The 18,600-nt window shown below is 42.8% G+C and overlaps 1 protein-coding gene and 1 long non-coding RNA gene across 2 annotated transcripts; one reads left to right on the forward strand and one right to left on the reverse strand.

Moving 5' to 3' along the window:
- The first annotated feature begins 5,496 nt into the window (after positions 1 to 5,496).
- On the forward strand, positions 5,497 to 8,890 carry LOC113027149 (uncharacterized). The gene is made up of 3 exons (XR_003272991.1): positions 5,497 to 5,544; positions 6,211 to 6,647; positions 8,436 to 8,890. It is a non-coding gene; the product is annotated as an uncharacterized LOC113027149 (long non-coding RNA).
- Positions 8,891 to 10,284: 1,394 nt separating this feature from the next.
- LOC113025549 (membrane progestin receptor beta-like) lies at positions 10,285 to 16,338 on the reverse strand. Its single transcript, XM_026173461.1, has 6 exons — positions 16,301 to 16,338; positions 13,569 to 13,870; positions 13,371 to 13,483; positions 13,081 to 13,237; positions 10,972 to 11,187; positions 10,285 to 10,813 (listed from the first exon to the last, which is right to left on the reverse strand). The coding sequence occupies exons 2-6, from the start codon at positions 13,851 to 13,853 to the stop codon at positions 10,502 to 10,504; spliced, it is 1,083 nt and encodes a 360-aa protein (XP_026029246.1). The 5' UTR covers positions 13,854 to 13,870; positions 16,301 to 16,338; the 3' UTR covers positions 10,285 to 10,501.
- Positions 16,339 to 18,600: the final 2,262 nt, after the last annotated feature.

Here is an 18,600-nt window from a genome sequence, read left to right on the forward strand (position 1 = left end):
TGCTGTAACTTCACTTACAGTCAGATGATAAAGCTCAGAAGAAATCACCTCCTGTCACCACGAGGATGGGGCCACGGTTTGATTACAGGAATATACAAACAGCACATGGTGAGAGAAGCTCAGCTTCAGTGTTTCACACCGATGTCACGATGTTGGACACGAGGCAGTGAAATCCGACATAAACATGTCGGCTTTGAGGGAAGATTTAATAAACGGAAGCAGCAAAATGTGACGTGTAAACTGATCTACTCTGGTTCCTTTCCTGTGTCTCAAACAGCAAGTCATGTGACCCACCGCCATGCTGCAGTTTATTCCCTCACTGAGACAATTGAGAGCTGTTACACTCCAGCAAGATCACTCAAACGCTGCTCAGTGGGAGTGGTGGCGCAAACAAAGACCCCATGAAGGTTTGGCCTGGTTGGAGGAGGACGGGCTCTCTCTGAGAACACTTCCTGTCAGTGGACTTGGACGGCCACAGCCACAAATTACAGGTTTGCCTCATCACAGCTGTTTAAAGTTTATTAATGCTTAGTTTGCTAGTTTTATTAGGGGCGTGGCCTCTTTGACTGATAGGTGGATGGTGACACAGGTGGCCGTAGCTGCTAGCCAGGCTTCACCTGACCCTAAACTGGACCTCTGGACCATGTTTGTGCTGTTGGGGCATTTGTAATGACACTGGCGCCACCAGGCCCTCTGACCACCACCAGTAGGCAACGGGTGAAGTGTCTTGCCCAAGGACACAACGACCGAGACTGTCCAAGCCGGGGCTCGAACCGGCAACCTTCCGATTACAAGGCGAACTCCCAACTCTTGAGCCACGATCGCCCCACGATCATAGAAATGATCAATTCTGTCTCAAAAAGGGCAAAATGGTAATGGCGCTACCTTAATGTAGGTAAAGGTTTCACCTTATGGATCTACTTTGAAAACAACTCAACAACAATTCATTCATAAGACTTTCAAAAATTGTTTTCTATAACTTTATTTAAGGTTTCCATCCTTCATCATCTTTCCTTTCATGTAGACGTGTTTTTGCTTTCTTTGCAGTTTTCTTGCAGGCCGTCACACTGTTTGTATATTATAAATTGTATGACTGTGTACGTAACAAATAAAAATTTGAATTTGAATTAAATACATAAATATATATTTGTAGTGGAATCTGCCCCAAAGTCCTTCTAGAAACAACTCTCGCCACTTAGCATCTACTCTGAAACAGCCTCTGGCACTTTTTTGGCCAGTTATCTAAATTGTCTTTAATTTTAAGGCTCATTGGGACATAAAAATCAGGACATTTCCTTCGGGATTAATAAAGTATTTCTGATTCTGAAAAAATAAAAAATAAAAATGCTTGAAAACTCTGCTGAACCACAATAAAGATGAAAAATATTTTTCCCTCCATGGAAGAGAAACTTCCCTCCGACTTTGCTGTTCCTGAATCGTGCTCCGTGTTTTTTTCTCTGAACTTGTGTTCAGATTCAGCGAGTCGCTGATGTCACTCCACGTGTGACACGTGTCTCCTTTTCATTAGAAATTCAACCTCACATCAAGACGCTGAAGCTGAGATGTTGACGCTGTGATGTCATGAGTGTTAGGGTTCCAGCACTCTGATTGGCAGATGTAGTTTTCAGGTTTTGGCGTTAATGATGCGTGCGGGAGGACCTGGCGTCCTTCGTTCTCTGTCTCTTCACACCGTCTCTCGTCCTTCATCCATCATCCCTCCATCTCTGCCGTCCTCTCGGGCAGCGGAGGTGAAGGCTCCTCCTCCTGTATCGGTATCTCCGCAGGTGTATGGACAGGTGGAGGTGAAGCACTGGAGCTCAGCTTCTTGCTGACTTGAGCATAAACCGAATCCCCGTCGTAGTTGCTAAAATCCTCCAGAGCGGCGTCATGTGCTCTGGCTGGCTTGTGATTGGCCGGCATTGCTGGTGATGATATGTCCGGGTTGGTGCCGTGTCCTCCGATGGCGTGGTAGATGTGCTCAGCGTTTTGATCTGTGAACAGACAGACGACAGTTAGGAACTAATGATCAGATCACGATGATCAATAAAAGTAGTTTCTGTGGTTTCTTCGTTCTCTCCCTTCAGAGAATAAAACCTTGGCTCTGTGGCGCCCCCAGGTGGCTCCTCCAGGGAGTGAACTGCACTGAGACTTCCTCTTCAGGACGTGACTCTGAACACACAAACACAGGCATCATGGGACATTCAGCAATCTGAGTTACTTCACCGAGTTTCTTAATTTTTAAGTGTTCTCATTAAAAAATAATATCACGAGTTCATGAAAGCGATTCAGCCTGAAGCCAGAAAATCGAGCATGAGAGCAAACTAAAAGCATCTTGTTCTACACGAAAACTCCATTAAATATTCTTACTGAACCTGTTAATGAGCCTCATTTGTGCACATGTGGAATATTTCTTATTTACTTATATTTACTCATGTCATCTGTTTTATTCTTTAGTTTCAGGTACGATGGAGCTGTCGGGACTTTAGAGTCAGGACATCGGGAGCCGGAGAGACAGCGAGAGGTGAGGACATCATCTTTTTATTTATTTATTTTAAAAAGCACATTGATTAAATTCAAGTCGCTGTTATTTATTTAGCCCCAACAACACTTGCCTCAAAGTGTTTTATATTGCAATGTAAAGACCCAACAATATTACAACTATCAGATGAGCCCCTTTAAGCAAGCACTTGGTGACGGTGGGAAGGAAAAACTCCCTTTTAACAGGAAGAAACCTCCAGCGAATTAGGGTCTGCAGCTGGCTGCTGCTCAACCCTGATTGGACAATTTGATCTACAGCAGCTTGGTGCTTCATGGCGACACGTTGAAATTTGCCACGCCACCAGGGGATCAGTGCAACGTCATACTTCCTGTTTCCTCCTACATTTGGACACTGATGAAATGATTTCTGCAGACCTCACGTTAAATCAGCTCCGCTGATAATCACGGAGCATCTCGTCCTTCCTGCTTCTGCGCACGAAAAATGAGACTACAGATGAAACGTGCCTCTCCTTTAAATGCAGAATAAATTTAAAAGATCCTTCAGCTCGAGGTCGAAAGCTTCTTTTTTGTGATTCTTTATTTTTCCTTTGGAAGAATAAAGTTATGTTAAAGGTGGGAATGCACACAGGAAGTCATTCATATTTTTTTTCTGAAACTATAAAACAGTCTTCCCAGCCTCATCATTCATTTGACCTCATGAATCGTATAATTTAAATGTCTTTAGTTAAAGTCTGCTGTCTGCCTGGTGGGACCTTGCTCAGTCTGTGGCGCCCCCAGGTGGCTCCTCCAGGGAGGGTCCCTAACAGGGTTAACTGTTAACTGACATGAATCGGCTCTCGCTGACGGTCAGTAGCTGTTAGCGCAGTAAATTCTGACCTATTTTCCTTGGTGGTCATCGTTTCCAGCACAGGAGGTATTCATTTCACCTCCGATCTTCAGGTTCAGAGCCATTACTCGTCTACCTCTGTGCACTCACGCGTAAAAGACATTTTTCTGCAAAGACTTTTATTTTCTGGAGGTGTTGTGAGCTCTTCCTCCACCCTGACTTCATTCCACATGCAGTTTGGTGCTGCTTATATAAAACTGAAGTAAACTCCGTCGCACGAACCTGAAAATGTGATGAAACTACTTCATTAAAACTTCATTTAGTATAGCTGAAAAGTCTGCTCACGTTTCTCGTCGTTCTGGATCTCGTTGATCGTTGGGTTTTCTCTCACTTCCTCCAGCTTCACCTGTCAATCAACACGACAGGTTAACTATGTCTGTGAAGGTTCTCAGTCATCCAGGTCATCGTAGTCCAAGGAGCATGCAAAGAAAAGCGTCTGGACTTCTTTAAGTTGCTTGAAGACGTTTCACCTCTCATCCGAGAAGCTTCTTCAGTTCTAAGGTCAAATATTGGAGAGTCCCAGATTTAAACCCTGTGGGAGTGTCCCCCCCCAAGAGGGACAAAAGACCCCCTAATGATCCCCTACCTAGAAGAGCCACCTCCACGGGACAAGACTCGGCTGTCCATCTGCATCCAAAGGTCAAAGGTCAACCGTTCGAGGATGCCAATGTTCACATTTTGGACAGAGAGGACAGATGGTTTGAAAGAGGAGTGAAAGAAGCATCTATGTCCACTGTGAATGGCCATCTTTGAAAAGAGGGCGGGGCTTACGACACCAACTCTCTGCCATCTATAATCCAGTTTTGAGATGCTTCCCAGACGCCTTAACGCCCACTCACATCCTGGGCCATCTGACCTCAGGAAATCACATGATAAGGTGGGGCCAGGTTTCACAATGGCTCGTGTGATTAGGTAGAGGACCATTAGGGGGTCCATTGTCCCTCCTGGGGTGGACACTCCCACAGGGCTTAAATCTGGGGCTACGTCCACACTAATGCATATTAGTTTAAAAATGCATCGTTTTCTCTCTGTTTCGGCAAATACAGCGTTTTCAAAACGCTCTCAAAAACACATACATTTCAAAATGGTGCTTGGGCGTGGCAGTGTGGACGGCGAAAACAGAGACTTTCTAAAACGATGACGCATGTTAGTCATATGATGCAGTCATGTGACCAATTATACTAAGATAGCGGAGGGCATTATGCAGCAGTTGTTTTGTTTGACGGCCCTATTAAAGATTAATATCAGTCTGCACATCCTCCAGAGAGCTTTTCTTCAAATTCTGTAATTCTCTCTCGCTTTTGCAACTTTGTACTTTTGTGTTACTCGCAGCAACAACTCCACCTCATTGTTAGTCCATTTTAAAAACTCGCTGCTTTTCCTCCACATTTTGCCGCAACGTTTCAAAGAGCCGGAAAGTAAATAAGCAGCAGACAGAAATGAGGCAGGTCGAATCTTCTTGCGTTTCACACATGCACAGGACTAGAACGTAAGTGTTTTCGGCTGTTTCAATGTGGACGCACAACTCTGTGAAAATGACTGAAAACGCTAGTGTGGACGCGGAGCGTTTTCAGACAAAAACGCCGTTTTCAAATCTATCCGGGCCAGTGTGGACGTAGCCTGGGACTCTCCACCATTTGACCCTAGAACTGAAGAAGCTTCTTGGATGAGATGTGAAACGTCTTCAAGCAACTTAAAGAAGTCCAGAAGCTTTCCTTTCTCAAGCTCCTTAGACTACAAGTTAAGCCACGCCCCGTCCCATCAGAGGTTTTAGGTCGTTAAACTCGTCTCTTACCACGCTGATGAGCGTTGACGGGGTTCTGTTCACCTCCAGATCCTGAAGCTCAAACGAATGTCTGAAAAACAACAAACAACAGCGTCAGATCAGGTTTTAATGATTCACTGATCATTTCAGATGTTACTGGATTGTTTAAGATTGACTCTGATAATCACGTTAAACTTTTCATTTTCATTCATTTCATCATTCTGTGATGTAGAAAGACTGCTGACCTGCCGCAGTCGCTGCAGAGACCCGTGAGGAAGATGGAGAGGATGAGGAGGAGGATGAAGAAGCTAACCACTCCTGATGGCAGGAGCCACAGCTCGATGGCGTCTGGTCCGGTTGCCATGATCCCTGAGAGGAGAGAAAACGCAGATGAGTGAGGACGACCTGGAGACTTTATGACCTCCAAGAAACTCACTTTGCATTTTAGTGTTTTGTAAAGAACTTTAATTAGCATCAGATGTAAATTATCCTCAGTTTCTCTGATCATTAACAGGTCTAACAATCAGCAGAGGTCAAAGGTCAGAAACTTTATTCTGACCTATTCTGAAACATAAATTCCACCTGATCTGTTTTCATATCAAAGGAATGCTTTAAATGCGCTCTTCAAACATAACTGAGCAAATATGAGCTCAAATTTACTGATATCATTGTGTGCTAAAGCCCTGAGTCATGAACGCACAAAGCAACACACTCGTGGATCAAACGTGACCCTGTGTGTGCTTTAAGGCCGGTCCGTCGTCGGGTGTGTACTCGTTCTTTCAGCTCAGCGGCGATTGAATCATCCTGACCAACTCCTGTTACACAAACAGTGAAGCAGATGCCGGAGGTGGGTCACGGTGCGAGAACGCCATGTTCAGATTAGAAAAAACTGCATTTAGCGCAGTTATTTCACTGTAATAAAGGAAACGAGGCGCAAACAGCCAAGCTAACACGTATCCACCTCACTGATTATCACGCCACATCTCTTCTGTTAAATGTTGCAGTGACAAAACATCAGTTAAATGTTTCAACAGCTGGGGCTGTTTTTTATTCTGCGCAGGGGGAACTTCCTGTTGTCTCCAATGCCTGTCTCCAGAGCTGCGACTCAAGTACGCAGACACATCGTAGTCCATCGAACTTGAGACTGAACTTAAAGTGAAGTAAGGCCACAGAGCAGGCGAACCATGAAGAGATTAGAATAAATGAATGAAAACAGGAAACATCATCACCATGTGCGATGATGATCAGAGCTGCGGTGAAAGGTTTGGGCGGGGCTGCTCTTTTTAAGATTTCTTCTCTTTTCTCAGTTGTTTGGAGATGGAGTTCCACGTATGAAGGAGACGACTGCCTTTCTGTTTATTTTCTTTTTGTTTTTGCAAAGAAAGCGAGCCTATAGCATCCACAAAAGCGAGCCGCAGTCCCAGCAGGTCACCTGATCTCAAGGTCAGCCCACATCACCTGATGGCTCAGGCAACACCCTTGTCCACATCCTGATGGGTGAGCAATTTAAGCTGCTTTATCCTGCCGGGCCACAGTTTCTGCACATTTGCAAGCCCCTTTGCCTTCCAGCGAAGCCTCCTCTGTTCTGTACGAGGAGGTGGTGCTGTCGCTCCACCCGCTCCATCTTTGTATGCACGACCACGGTGAGGTCCCAGAAAAATGCCAAACAAGTCAAAAAAGAAAAAAAAGCCACGAAGAGGCGTAAAACAAGTAAAAGAGACATTAAGAGTCCATAAAGAGACCCTAAATAGTTCTGACAAAGTGCAAAACAGCAACATTGTATTGATAAAAGACAATGAAGTCACAACAGTTGGCCTCAAATTACCCCAAATTACAGCCCTTTGTTTCAGCCTGTAACTCATAGAACAGGGTGGGGTCTGCAGCTGGGGGCCCGCTGCCTCATCATCTGTCTCTGGTTTTCTGGTGTGAATACCAAACGATGCCAGTCTGTCTTTTAACCTGTTTCCTGGTCTTAAAAGTGCTACTATGAGAATATTTTTCACGTCAAACGTGAAAATCAAGAACACACTGATGCTGCTGCTATCACATAAGACAGCTCAGAAAAGTAACAGATAACAGAACCTCAGATGTGAAACTTGGTAAAATAGTTACTTTATGATATCTCTTGACACATTAATATTAGGATAATTAGTGTTTGCACATTAATTTCCTTTACAACTGACATTATGACTGTATGTCTGTGAATTAAAACACATCAACTTTCTCATCTACATTCATGTCAGTTGAATAACTGCAGGCAGCTCCAGAGTACGAGTGCAGCTCTGAGTGTTCCAACAGTTCAGTTTACTTTCTTAATGTATGAGCGCTAAAGTTTAAGAAGCAGTGTGGACGTACCTGTGTGCAGACAGCTGTGTGTTCAGGTTCAGTGGTGCTATGAGGGTTTGTTCCTGCTGCACGTTTACTCATTGACAGACTGAACAAACACTCTGCTGTGAGAGCTGCTTAAAGACACACTGCACAAACACTGCACAGGACTCCGGATTCCCCCACAGGAACTGAGACCTGCTTAGCTTAGCTAAGCACAAAGACTGCATGTGCACATATTCAAAATGTTGCAGTCTTTGCTTTGTGTGATTATTAATGCTAACAAAAATCGGTAATTATTCAGAAATGTGCAGAAAGACTGCAGTTCCTCTAATATCCAACAGAGGCTTCAGCATGATCATAGTTTAATGGGCACTAAACCTACTGTGTGTATATTAATTTTAGGCAGAGTGCTGACAGTCATGGGGATTTATGTCAAAAACATTAGTCCACATTAATAATGAGGCTCTGACACATTTTAGACCCATCAGAGATCACTGTGAGTAACTAAAACTGGAACGTGGCATCACAGACTGTCTTGTTAAAGATTTGCTGTAAAGCAAATCAATCTGTTTGAAACCTCTATTTTCACAGAGCTACAGGCTAGCAGCTCACTTGCTGCCTCTTTTTCTGCTTTAATGTTTTCATATCTCTGCTTTTTTATTTTTAACACCCTCTGCGTATTTGCTGTTTCACTGCTGATTTACTGATGAACTTTGACCTGCTCTACGGTACAAGTGTATGTGAACAGGATGTTCCTCACCTGTCCATGTGGTTCCTCACACATCTGTTATAATCACTGTGTTGAACATTTACTCTGTGCTGTCAACAATACAGCCACAAATGCTTTCAGAAGTGGCTTTGTTTCATAATTTTAGTGTTCAAACCGAGAATGATATTCTCTCCTGATAGCTGAACGGGGGGTGTGTTTTACATTTTATGGCGTCTTTCTAACCACAGGCAGCTGCGACTGATAAGCTCCATAAAGCCGAGATCAAACTGAAACTGGAGCACCAAGAGCAGCTCCACCCGAACTGTGCAACTGACACTTTCTGCTTGACTGGCAGAGTGAGGCCCTTTGAGGACTGTGAGAGGCAGATAACAGCAGCCTTGCTGTTAAAGGACACATAAAGTGAATTCACATTATTTTTTCTCTATCGCAGTCTGCATTCAGCTTCCTGTCTGGATGTTGTCATACGTGCATTGTGGTGTTAAAGTCCATAGAAACCCTGTAGTTACTGTAAAATGTCAGCTAAAATTTCATTTTGATAGATAAAGGGAGAATCAGCTTTAGTAAAATATGGGGTGTTGGTAGGTTGGTTTTTAATAACAGATATATTAAAAACCAACCTACAAGTTGGTTGTAGGTTGTTCAATGATTGTTCATACAAATCGACAGGCTGTAAATTTTAGAGGTACTACAGAAACCGTCTGTTAGATTTGTATTGTTTATTGTCATTTATGCTTAGAAATTTTTAACTATATATGCTTAGAGGTGCATAATCGATTGTGTAGTGATAGGATGTGTGATCCTTAATAGTCTGCAAAGGCTTGGTGTGCATTCCAGAGTGTTCTGGCATTCACACCCACATCCTGGGAGCATGGGAGAGGTCGTACCTTCTCTTATTGTTTTATGGAAGGATAAACATGTCTATATCTGTTTTAGGCTAAGTGCCTTTTGTTTAGACGAACTGTTGGACTTCCAAACCAGCAGGGTTAGGGAAGTCATTTATGGGGTCACACTCTGACCACACACACACTTACACAACGCACAGGTAAGGTACTCTTTGTGTGTATGTAGACGTCATATGTTAATGAACCTATGTATATTCATGTAACCTCAATAAAAGAGCAGTGTTACGGGGGAGCGGATGAGAGCACCTGGGGTCAAGCGAAGGAACGGCGTTTGTCCAGTTCTCTCCCGTGCATGAGAACCATAAAGAACTTTGCCTACTCGTGTCTTGCTTTGCTGTGTAATTAAATTGTCCTTAACGTTCCAGCAAATAGGTTTATGCTACAAACCTATCACCGTCCTTTACGCCGACACAAACTGCACGGGTATGCAGGAAAAAAAAATCTGCCTGCTAAACTGAAAGTTCTCCAGACCATCAACCACTAAAAACATGTGGCTCAAGTCCTAAAACAAGCAAGAATGAGAATCCTTTGGCAAAAACTACAACAAAACTACAGAAATGTAAACCCTTGGTTCCCAAATGCTTACAGACTGTTGTTAAAGGAAGAACAGTCAACGGTTATCTTAGTATTTTATTATCTTATTATTTTAATCTGTTGTATATAGTATCTTATTCTTATTCTATTCCAGTGTTTCTAATTTTTGCTATATAACTTTGCACTGTCCACTTTGGAGGGCGATCGTGGCTCAAGATTTGGGAGTTCGTCTTGTAATCGGAAGGTTGCCGGTTCGAGCCCCGGCTCAGCCTCGGTCGTTGTGTCCTCGGGCAACACACTTCCCTACCGCCTACTGGTGGTAGGGAAGTATAGCTTCCACTAGTGTGTGAGAGTGAATGAATAGTGGAATTGTAAAGCGCTTTGAGGGGTCCCGAAAAGCGCTACATAAATGCAATCCATTATTATTATTACTTTCTGCTGTAACAAAACAAATTTCCCACGTGTGGGACTAATAAAGGTTATCTTATCTTATTAAATACAGGTTTTAGATTTATTTTCAATCAAGGCCCCAACCTGGAGCTCAGTGAGGCAACAGTGTTCAGCTAACAGATAAACGTACAAACTATAGACAATATTACTTTATTGAATATGCAAACAGAAATTAAAAACTGGTCCCATAATGTTAAATGGTCACTTGATTTTAGTCGTTGTTTAGTAAAATGTAAAAAAGAGAAACCAGAAGAACCAGAAGTTCGGTGTAGGAATATGATGGTCTGCATCACTATCATCTGATGCTAACAAACAACCCAAACCAACAAAAGTAAAGAAATGCTTCCACTGCAGAGTCAGTCCCTCAGAAGAAGAAGAGACTTCCTGTACACAAACTTTTTCCTCTTCTATCGTTGCTCTTTCATCAGCTGTGCCTGAGCCTGCCTCCTCATGGCGAGGGCTGTCAAGGCGCAACACAACGTCAGGCAGGGAAAGGAGGCGCAAGCCAGCAGGAGGCGCTCCTCTCCAAACTCTCTGACCATCGCCGGCCGCTGCCATAGGAAGTCGTGGAACAGCGCTTCCTGCTGGGCCAGTGTGCAGAGTGACAGCAAGATGTGGAAGAGCTGGTGTCCGTGGCCGACGATGTCAAAGCGGCCGGGGTAGAAGCGCTCAGGAACGGGGCAAGAGAAGAAGAAGGCGGACAGCATAAACAGCACCACCTGGTGGAAAAATGACAGAAAGCTTTTTGACAGTAGCACAAAAATATACAAATAAGAACAATTTGTGCAATATTTTTACCCAAAATTACTAACTAGTAATAAATATAACTGTTAGGTCTAATAAATCCATGACTAAAGAAATAAGTAAAAGGAACTACCTGCAAGAAGTGCAATGGTAGTGCAGGGCTGCCTGTCCAGCTGTGGGTGGCAAGACGGTGGGCAACAGGGCTGATGTCCACTAGGTAGGCCACACCCATTGGGATCAGCTGGCAGAGCTTCCTGTGAAGGGGGTATGGACGGCGGAAACGAAGTTTTGCATAGCAGCAGGCGGTGCACGAGAGCCACGCAAGGAGGGCAGCTGCTGGGAGGAAGACCTGAAATCCAAAAACCTGATCAGGACATCTGAACATACCGATGGGACGGAAGACTCAAACACAAACCTTTCTAACCATGTTTTCCCTTCCATCTGAACATCCAGGCATCATTGCAATAAGAAATCCAACTGTCCACAAAGTAATCATCAAACCATTAAATAAGCCAACTACAAAACATCCAAATTGTCCATCCATGAACAAACCTGTCCAGCCTGCACTGGGTTCATCAGTCCAACATTCACACTATTCAGTCATCTAATCACCCCACTTTCCAATATCCAACAGTCACAGTATTCAGCTGTCCAACATCCAATCATTAAACTGTCCAACCACCCAGATCTCCAACCATACAGCTATACCCGTCCAACAATCCAATATCCAATTATCAAATTGTTTACCAATATCATTTACAAACCATCCAGTCATCCAACACCCAGTCACTAAACTGTCCACTCATCACACTATTTAACAGTCCATGAGTCAAACTATTCAACCTCCTAGCTCCAGTTGGGAGGTATATCCAGTTGCATCACTGGATATACAGCCATAACAATATCCAGTGATTCAATAATGCAACATCCAACAATCAAATGAACCAAATTCCCAACCATTAAACCGTCCAGGACTCCATTTATTAAACTATCCAACCATCCAGTCATCCAACATCGAATCACTAAACTGTGCAACTTTCACACTATTAAAATTCTAACTACCCAACTATCCAACCATCAAGTTCTCCAACCATACAAACATACCAGTATTCAACATCCAACTACCTAGTATCAACTCGTCTAACTGTTTGACCATCACACCATCTTGCAGTCCATGTATCCAACTAGCCAGTCAGCCTGCTCCCCAAAAATACAACCATATCAATATCCAAACATCCAGCTTTCAGACCATTAAGGTATTACACTGTCCTACAATCCATCTATCCAAAATACAACAATCCAACTGTCCAACAATCACAGTATCCAAACATCCAATGGTTATACTATCAAACCATCCAACTATCCATATACAATACAGTCATCTAACTGTCAGGGGGTGAAAGGCTGATATGTGGAAGTGGACATGAAAGCAGACTCAAGGGACAATAGACTAGCAGTTACTAGCAGACGGGCACAGTGGACTGGAGCAAACTGAGGGCACCGCAAGATCAGGCTCCATCTGTAGAAAAAGAGGGGGTTGGTACCCTAGAGAGGCTTCAAAAGGCAAGAGACCTATAGCAGAAGAGAGAAGTGAGTTATAAGTATATTCAGTCCATGAAAGTTTCCAGTTGGCTCCGAAAGTTGTGCAAAAATCTTCCAATTGTCTTGTTAACGGTTGAAGAAAGTGACAAGTAAAGAAAGCTGCAGCGGAGTTTAGTTCCAGGAACGGCAAAAACAAACTGGACACACAAGGAAACAGCAGTTAGAATTCAACGAGGCAAATAACAAGAGATGGAAGAGCCAAGTTACAGCCGTAGCTGACGGACTGGCAATGAGACAAAGGGTGAGCTGGTCTTAAATGCCAGCCTGCTGATTGCCACTGATGGATCACTGCTGGATGATGCATGTGGAAATGAGCCTCTGCCCTCATGGGCAGATACTGGAGAACCAGAGCCAGCATGGAGAAACACATCAAAACAGCAGACACTCACGCAACCACCCAACCATCACAGAATCCAGCCATCTATCATTCAGTGAAAATACCCAAACATAACACTGTCAGACTATCCAACATGTAACATCCAACTGTCCAACCTCCTGCCTCCATCCAGTCAGTCAGTCAAGACTAAATTTCCACTACCTTACCAGAAAACTACCAGGCCGTCCAAAAAATCAACCAACATTGCAGACGTCCAACAATCAGCCATCAAATATTACCATAGTTCAATATCTGTAAACAAACCTGTCCCAGCATGCTTTGTCTCCAGGCAGTGTTGGAGCTGTACAGGCAGAGAGCCAGAGCGCAGCCATACTGATAGACGGCCACGCCCACATAGTCCAGGAAGAATAGTGAGTAATGCGCCTGCTCTGAGTGGGACTGCAGCAGGTGAGCGGCAGCACTGCAGGAGGTAACACGATGTTAGTTAAAGCTGCAATATTTAAAATGTTTACATTAAACTTCAAACATCATTCCCAAATCAAATATATAGGAAGACTTTGTTATCGTTGGTGACTAAAGAATGAATCACTCACCTGCAGCTGAGGTATGTGACTGCAGAAAGAACATAGAGGACCAGAGGTAGAGAGGAGGCATCCACAGAAAAACCTTCACCTTCAGGACCCTGCAGTCGGAAACCCAGGATTCCCTTAATAGGTCAAAGGTCAGACAACAGGAAGTCAAACAGAATGTCATCATGCAGCAGAAGATCAGAGCATCTGTAAATATCCTACCCCTCCTCGCATGATGGCAAACACCATGAACCTGAGCACCACGAAGGCGGCAGCCAGCAGGTGGCTCCACACATTCAGCGTCTCATTGTGGATCTGGAACAGGCTGAGGGCGTAACACCGCCACGACATGCCCGTGGGACGGTACCCCGTCAGGATGAAGCGCTCCCGAAACAGAGGGGGAACATCCACGTCTCGGACGGTAGGGGGGTTGGATGGGAGGAGGCGGTGCAGTAGAGGGAGGAAGTTAAGACAGAGCGAGGGATGGGCAAACGACACCTGAGGCATGATGGGAGATGACCCAGCTGGATGAGGAGGAAATGATAAGAAGATTCTGTTCTGTTTGATTTGATTACCCCTACAAAATGAAAATCACACTTCAGTAAATTAAATTATAAATTTATTTGGAAGCCAAAAGGCTGAGAGTATTAGCTGTAAAGCTTATATCCTTGTTATGCTTTTATCTGTTGGGAATTCCAGATTATAAAATGTAAAATAAAAGTTTAATGCTGGGAAATGACTGTAATTCAGCAGAGATATTTGTTATTAAAATGTCAAATATTTGTACTTTATCAAACAAATTTCTACCATGAATATACCAGTAAAATGCTCTGAAGTAATTTATTTTAAAACTCTAATTTTCTAAATAAATACATTTCTAAAGGTGATGTTAACATGAAATTCACACCAGCTGTAGGTAACAACCCATCCAATGCACACATACAAATAAATCAAACCACAGATGTCCATAAACTAATTTATGTGTAATAATGCAAAATGGCCTGTATTTGTAAAGCGCTTTACTAGTCCCTAAGGACCCCAAAGCACTTTACATATCCAGTCGTCCACCCATTGGTGATGGCAGCTACATTGTAGCCACAGCCACCCTGGGGCGCACTGACAGAGGCGAGGCTGCCGGACACTGGCGCCACCAGTAGGCAACGGGTGAAGTGCCCAAGGACACAACGACCGAGACTGTCCAAGCCGGGGCTCGAACCGGCAACCTTCCGATTACAAGGCGAACTCCCAACTCTTGAGCCACGATCGCCCAGGGAAAAAGTATTGAACACATGAAGAAAAGGAGGTTCAAAAAGGCATGGAAATGGCATCAGCTTCAGAAAATCAGTAATTACTGCAAATTAATATCAGCTGGTTCAGTCCCAACTGATGGCCTATAAAAATGGTGTCTCATCACCTAGGTGTCACACAAGTAAACATCTCGTGATGGATAAAACCAGTGAGCTCTCTCAACACTTTCACAACCGTATTTTTGTAAAACATACTGATGGCATTGGATACTTGGCACTTGTGGAGAGCTACAGAAGAGCTAGCCCAACTTCAGTAACCCTACAAACGTCACTGCTGTTTAGTTTTCTGTTTTCATTTATGTTGGAAGTGATAGCAGAGCTGTACGTTTGAATTGTTTCAGAAATCTCTCAGTCAGAACATGCTATATCAAGTTTAGGTGGAAGCTAGCGAGCTAACTTCCTGCTAACTCCTAACTAACTCCGTTACATTTAATAAATCCTGTTTTTATGGATGCCTGGATGTTAAACTTAATTGTTACACCTGGTAAAGCAGCAACACTGATCATTTTACCGTATTAAAGAAGAAAGAATTTAGACCGTTTTTAACTCTCAGTGTTCGTTTGACTTTGGTACCTGAAGTGGACGGAGTTTTGGACCCCGATTACTCCGCGAGGCTCCTGACTACAGTACCGTAATGCTCCAACAATCCATCAAGCTTAGCAGCTTCGTAGCTTACCAAAGTCGCACTAAATCATTTTTTGACAGATTTTTGAGCGCCGTGTAGCACATAAAATCAGTTTGAGGTCAATAAGCACAACCAGTTCATACATAAGGTGCACCGGATTATAAGGTGCACTGTTGATTTTTGAGAAAATTGAAGGATTTTAAGTGCGCCTTATAGTGCAGTAAATACGGTACTTCATATAAATGAAGGAAGGATGAATGGAAAGATGTACAGAGACATTCAGGATAAAAATCTGCTGCCATCTGCCAGGATGATGAAGATGAAACGAGGGTGGACGTTTCAGCAGGACGATGATCCCACAGCCAAGGATTCTCTCAGCTGCTTTCAGAGAAAGAAAATAAACCTGTTAGAATGAACCAGCCAATCAGCTGACCTGAATCCAAATGAAAACCTATGGAGAGATCTAAAGTTCATAACGGGGTCGACAGAACCTTCAGGATTTGAAGACTGTTTGTGTGGAACAATGGACCAAAATCACACCTGAGCAATGCGTGAGACTAGTTTCTCTGTGCAGGAGTTGTTTTGAAGCTGTCATCACCAATACAGGCTTTTGCACGAAGTATTAAATACATTTCAGTAAACGTGTTCAATACTTTTTCCCTATGTTTTTCTAATTAATACACCATTAGAAAGTTTGAATTCTTTGCATCTGTGTACTGCATTGTTTCACATCAATAGCAGCTTAAAAATTTATTTACTTTGAGAATTGGTATTGGTATTGGTATTCAGTACTTATTTTACCCCGCTGTGCATGAGAGGGAAATAAATGTACAGATAGCTGGCAAATAGATTGAGTTAAAAGCAGTCCAACAGCTTTGATTGGAGCTTGTTCAGCTTCAACAAACTTTGGCTTAAAGATGCTTCAAATGCCTTTTTTCTTTGGAAACACTTAAGCTTCAATCATCTCTGTACAAAGGTCAGAGGTCACAGAATCTGAAGGACAAGAAGGAAATCAAACCTACCTGAGCGTCTCCTGGATGTGAGCTGCTCGCTGCTACGCTCCACAACTTATTTTCTACTCACCTCTATTGTTTTCTGTTCGGGTCTTTGGGCCTGCTGTCAGTGTTCAAATCACACACACACACACACACACACACACACACACACACACACACACACACACACACACACACACACACACTCCACAATGTGTTCTTGTTTTCAGCTAATTAGAGCTGATTTCAGTCTGAACAAGTTTTTCTCTGCAGAGGATTTCAGACATCATGAGACTCAGCAGTAATGCACACTTCGCTGCAGTGTGCATGCCAATACACCACCAAATCCTCTACACAGTAACGTCACATTTATTCTCTAAATACGTCAGATTAATAAAAGGAAAGATTAGGAACTTTTCTAATTCGTCCAGTGCACATGATGGTAAATTTGGAGACTAATTCAACAAAAAAAAAATAAAGAGACAAAGCAAAGCAAAACTGTAAACTTCAAGTTTTGTTTTTCTCTTGTTATTTTAGTTACCGGTATATTTCCAAATTCTAAATGAAAACTATTCTATTCTATTTTATTCTCTTCTAAAATAATAAAAATGTAAGATGATAAAATATTTAAGAATGTTGGCCAAAACAAAACTGTAAAAGGTAACAAGCTTTGTAGAAGAATTATGTTTTAAAAAGAGGAGAAAAGCAGTTCTGCTACGCCCACTGGTGGATGGTGAGAGAACTGCAAGTCCACAACTACATGTTTAATTTGTTTTGTGTTTGATTTGTTTGGTTATATTCACACGCCATCATTCAGAGATCAAGACTGTTCCTGTAATGTTACTGTCAAATGAAGTCATGTCTTTCACTGTACAAAATACATTAAAATGTTATTTTGTGCTTGAACAAAAACGAGTAATCATCCAAACCCAGACTTGAAAACAGCATTTCACACAATCAAACACCGAGTTTTATCTGAACTGAAGCTGTTCTGTGGATTTCTCTATCACAGAGAACGCAATGTGCATATATTCACTCTGCAGGGATTCCACAAGGCTCTTTGCTCGGACTACTTTTCTTTGCACTTCATATTAACATGTATCTAAATATTAATATTCCAATGTACGCAGATGATGCAGTAGTCTTCACACGCTCAAAATCACACATTCTTATGTCTTACAGAGGCACTGACTCAGGTTCAAGAGTGACTTCAAAATCATTAATTTGACTAATTATTGAACAGTGTGTTGTAACGCACGATCTGATATCGTCGTGTTGGTGTTGTTCCCAGATCATCATACTAAATGTTGTTCCAGGATCAACATTGCAAGTGACCAATCAGAATGTTGTGACGTCATACTTTTGCGACTTCGGGAAAAAAACGCCGTAAAACAAAAAACTGTACTTAAGCTGCGAGAAACCGCCTCTGTCCGCCGATCAACGGACCCTGACCCTAACCCTAACCCTAACCCTTTAATAAACGGTAAGCAGAACTGATATTGTCCTTGCAACATTGGAATTTCATAAATGCACGTATGGCTTGGCGCGCAAAAGAATAACGTCACAACAATGTGATTGGTCACATGCAATGTTGAACCTGGAACAACATTTTCATGATGATCTGGGAACAACACCAACACGACGATATCAGATCATCCGTGTTGTAACAGTCACAATGGTGTGGTGTCTCTTTAAGACAACCCAAGTCGAGGGTTAATGTTGTCATCCGTATGCGCCACTACTCTGTTTGTTAAGCTGCAGCCGTTCAACCGGGCTTATATGGTTGACGAAGGGAACGTGTATTAAAGAACATGCTGTGGAATTCCCAAAGCCAGCGTGAGTGTGTATTCTTTCGACTATCCTGCTAAGTGTTTTGCCCCTTCCTCTCAACCACTAAACACAACCCGACGTTACAGTGTGATGTTTATGAAACAACTAATGACGCTGTAAACAAGTTCAGTTAACTTTGATTCACTTTGGGCTCGGGTGTAACAGTATGACTGAAAATTTCAACAACAATTTAAAATTTAATTTACACAAATCCAAGCACATCAGGCCATTTCCGGGAAAAAAATCGATAAAGGCAATCTCTTAAGCTTCGATCATTTAAAAAACATGGCAGTTTTATGTATAAAGTTTTATATAGACTTTCCCCAATACTTTCAGTTGATTTATTAGGGGGATTGGTGTTAGAGCTGCTGCTAGAGTAGACAGCGAGGGGCCTGATAGGCGAACCAAATGTGAGTAAAATGTGAGGTCAGTAAAGGGGAGTAACTATTTTGGCACTTCTCAGATCGACGCTGCACATACAATGAAAGCTGATCTCA

Source organism: Astatotilapia calliptera, chromosome 1 (genome assembly GCF_900246225.1).
Source record: "Astatotilapia calliptera chromosome 1, fAstCal1.2, whole genome shotgun sequence".
Lineage (NCBI taxonomy): Eukaryota > Metazoa > Chordata > Actinopteri > Cichliformes > Cichlidae > Astatotilapia > Astatotilapia calliptera.

Coding starts and splice junctions, on each gene's coding strand:
- LOC113025549 (XM_026173461.1), bottom strand. CDS start 13,853: ATGCCTCAGGTGTCGTTTGCCCATCCCTCGCTCTGTCTTAACTTCCTC. Junction 13,484..13,568: donor TTGCCATCATGCGAGGAGGG/GTAGGATATTTA, acceptor TGACCTATTAAG/GGAATCCTGGGTTTCCGACT. Junction 11,188..13,080: donor GACAAAGCATGCTGGGACAG/GTTTGTTTACAG, acceptor TTTGGATTTCAG/GTCTTCCTCCCAGCAGCTGC.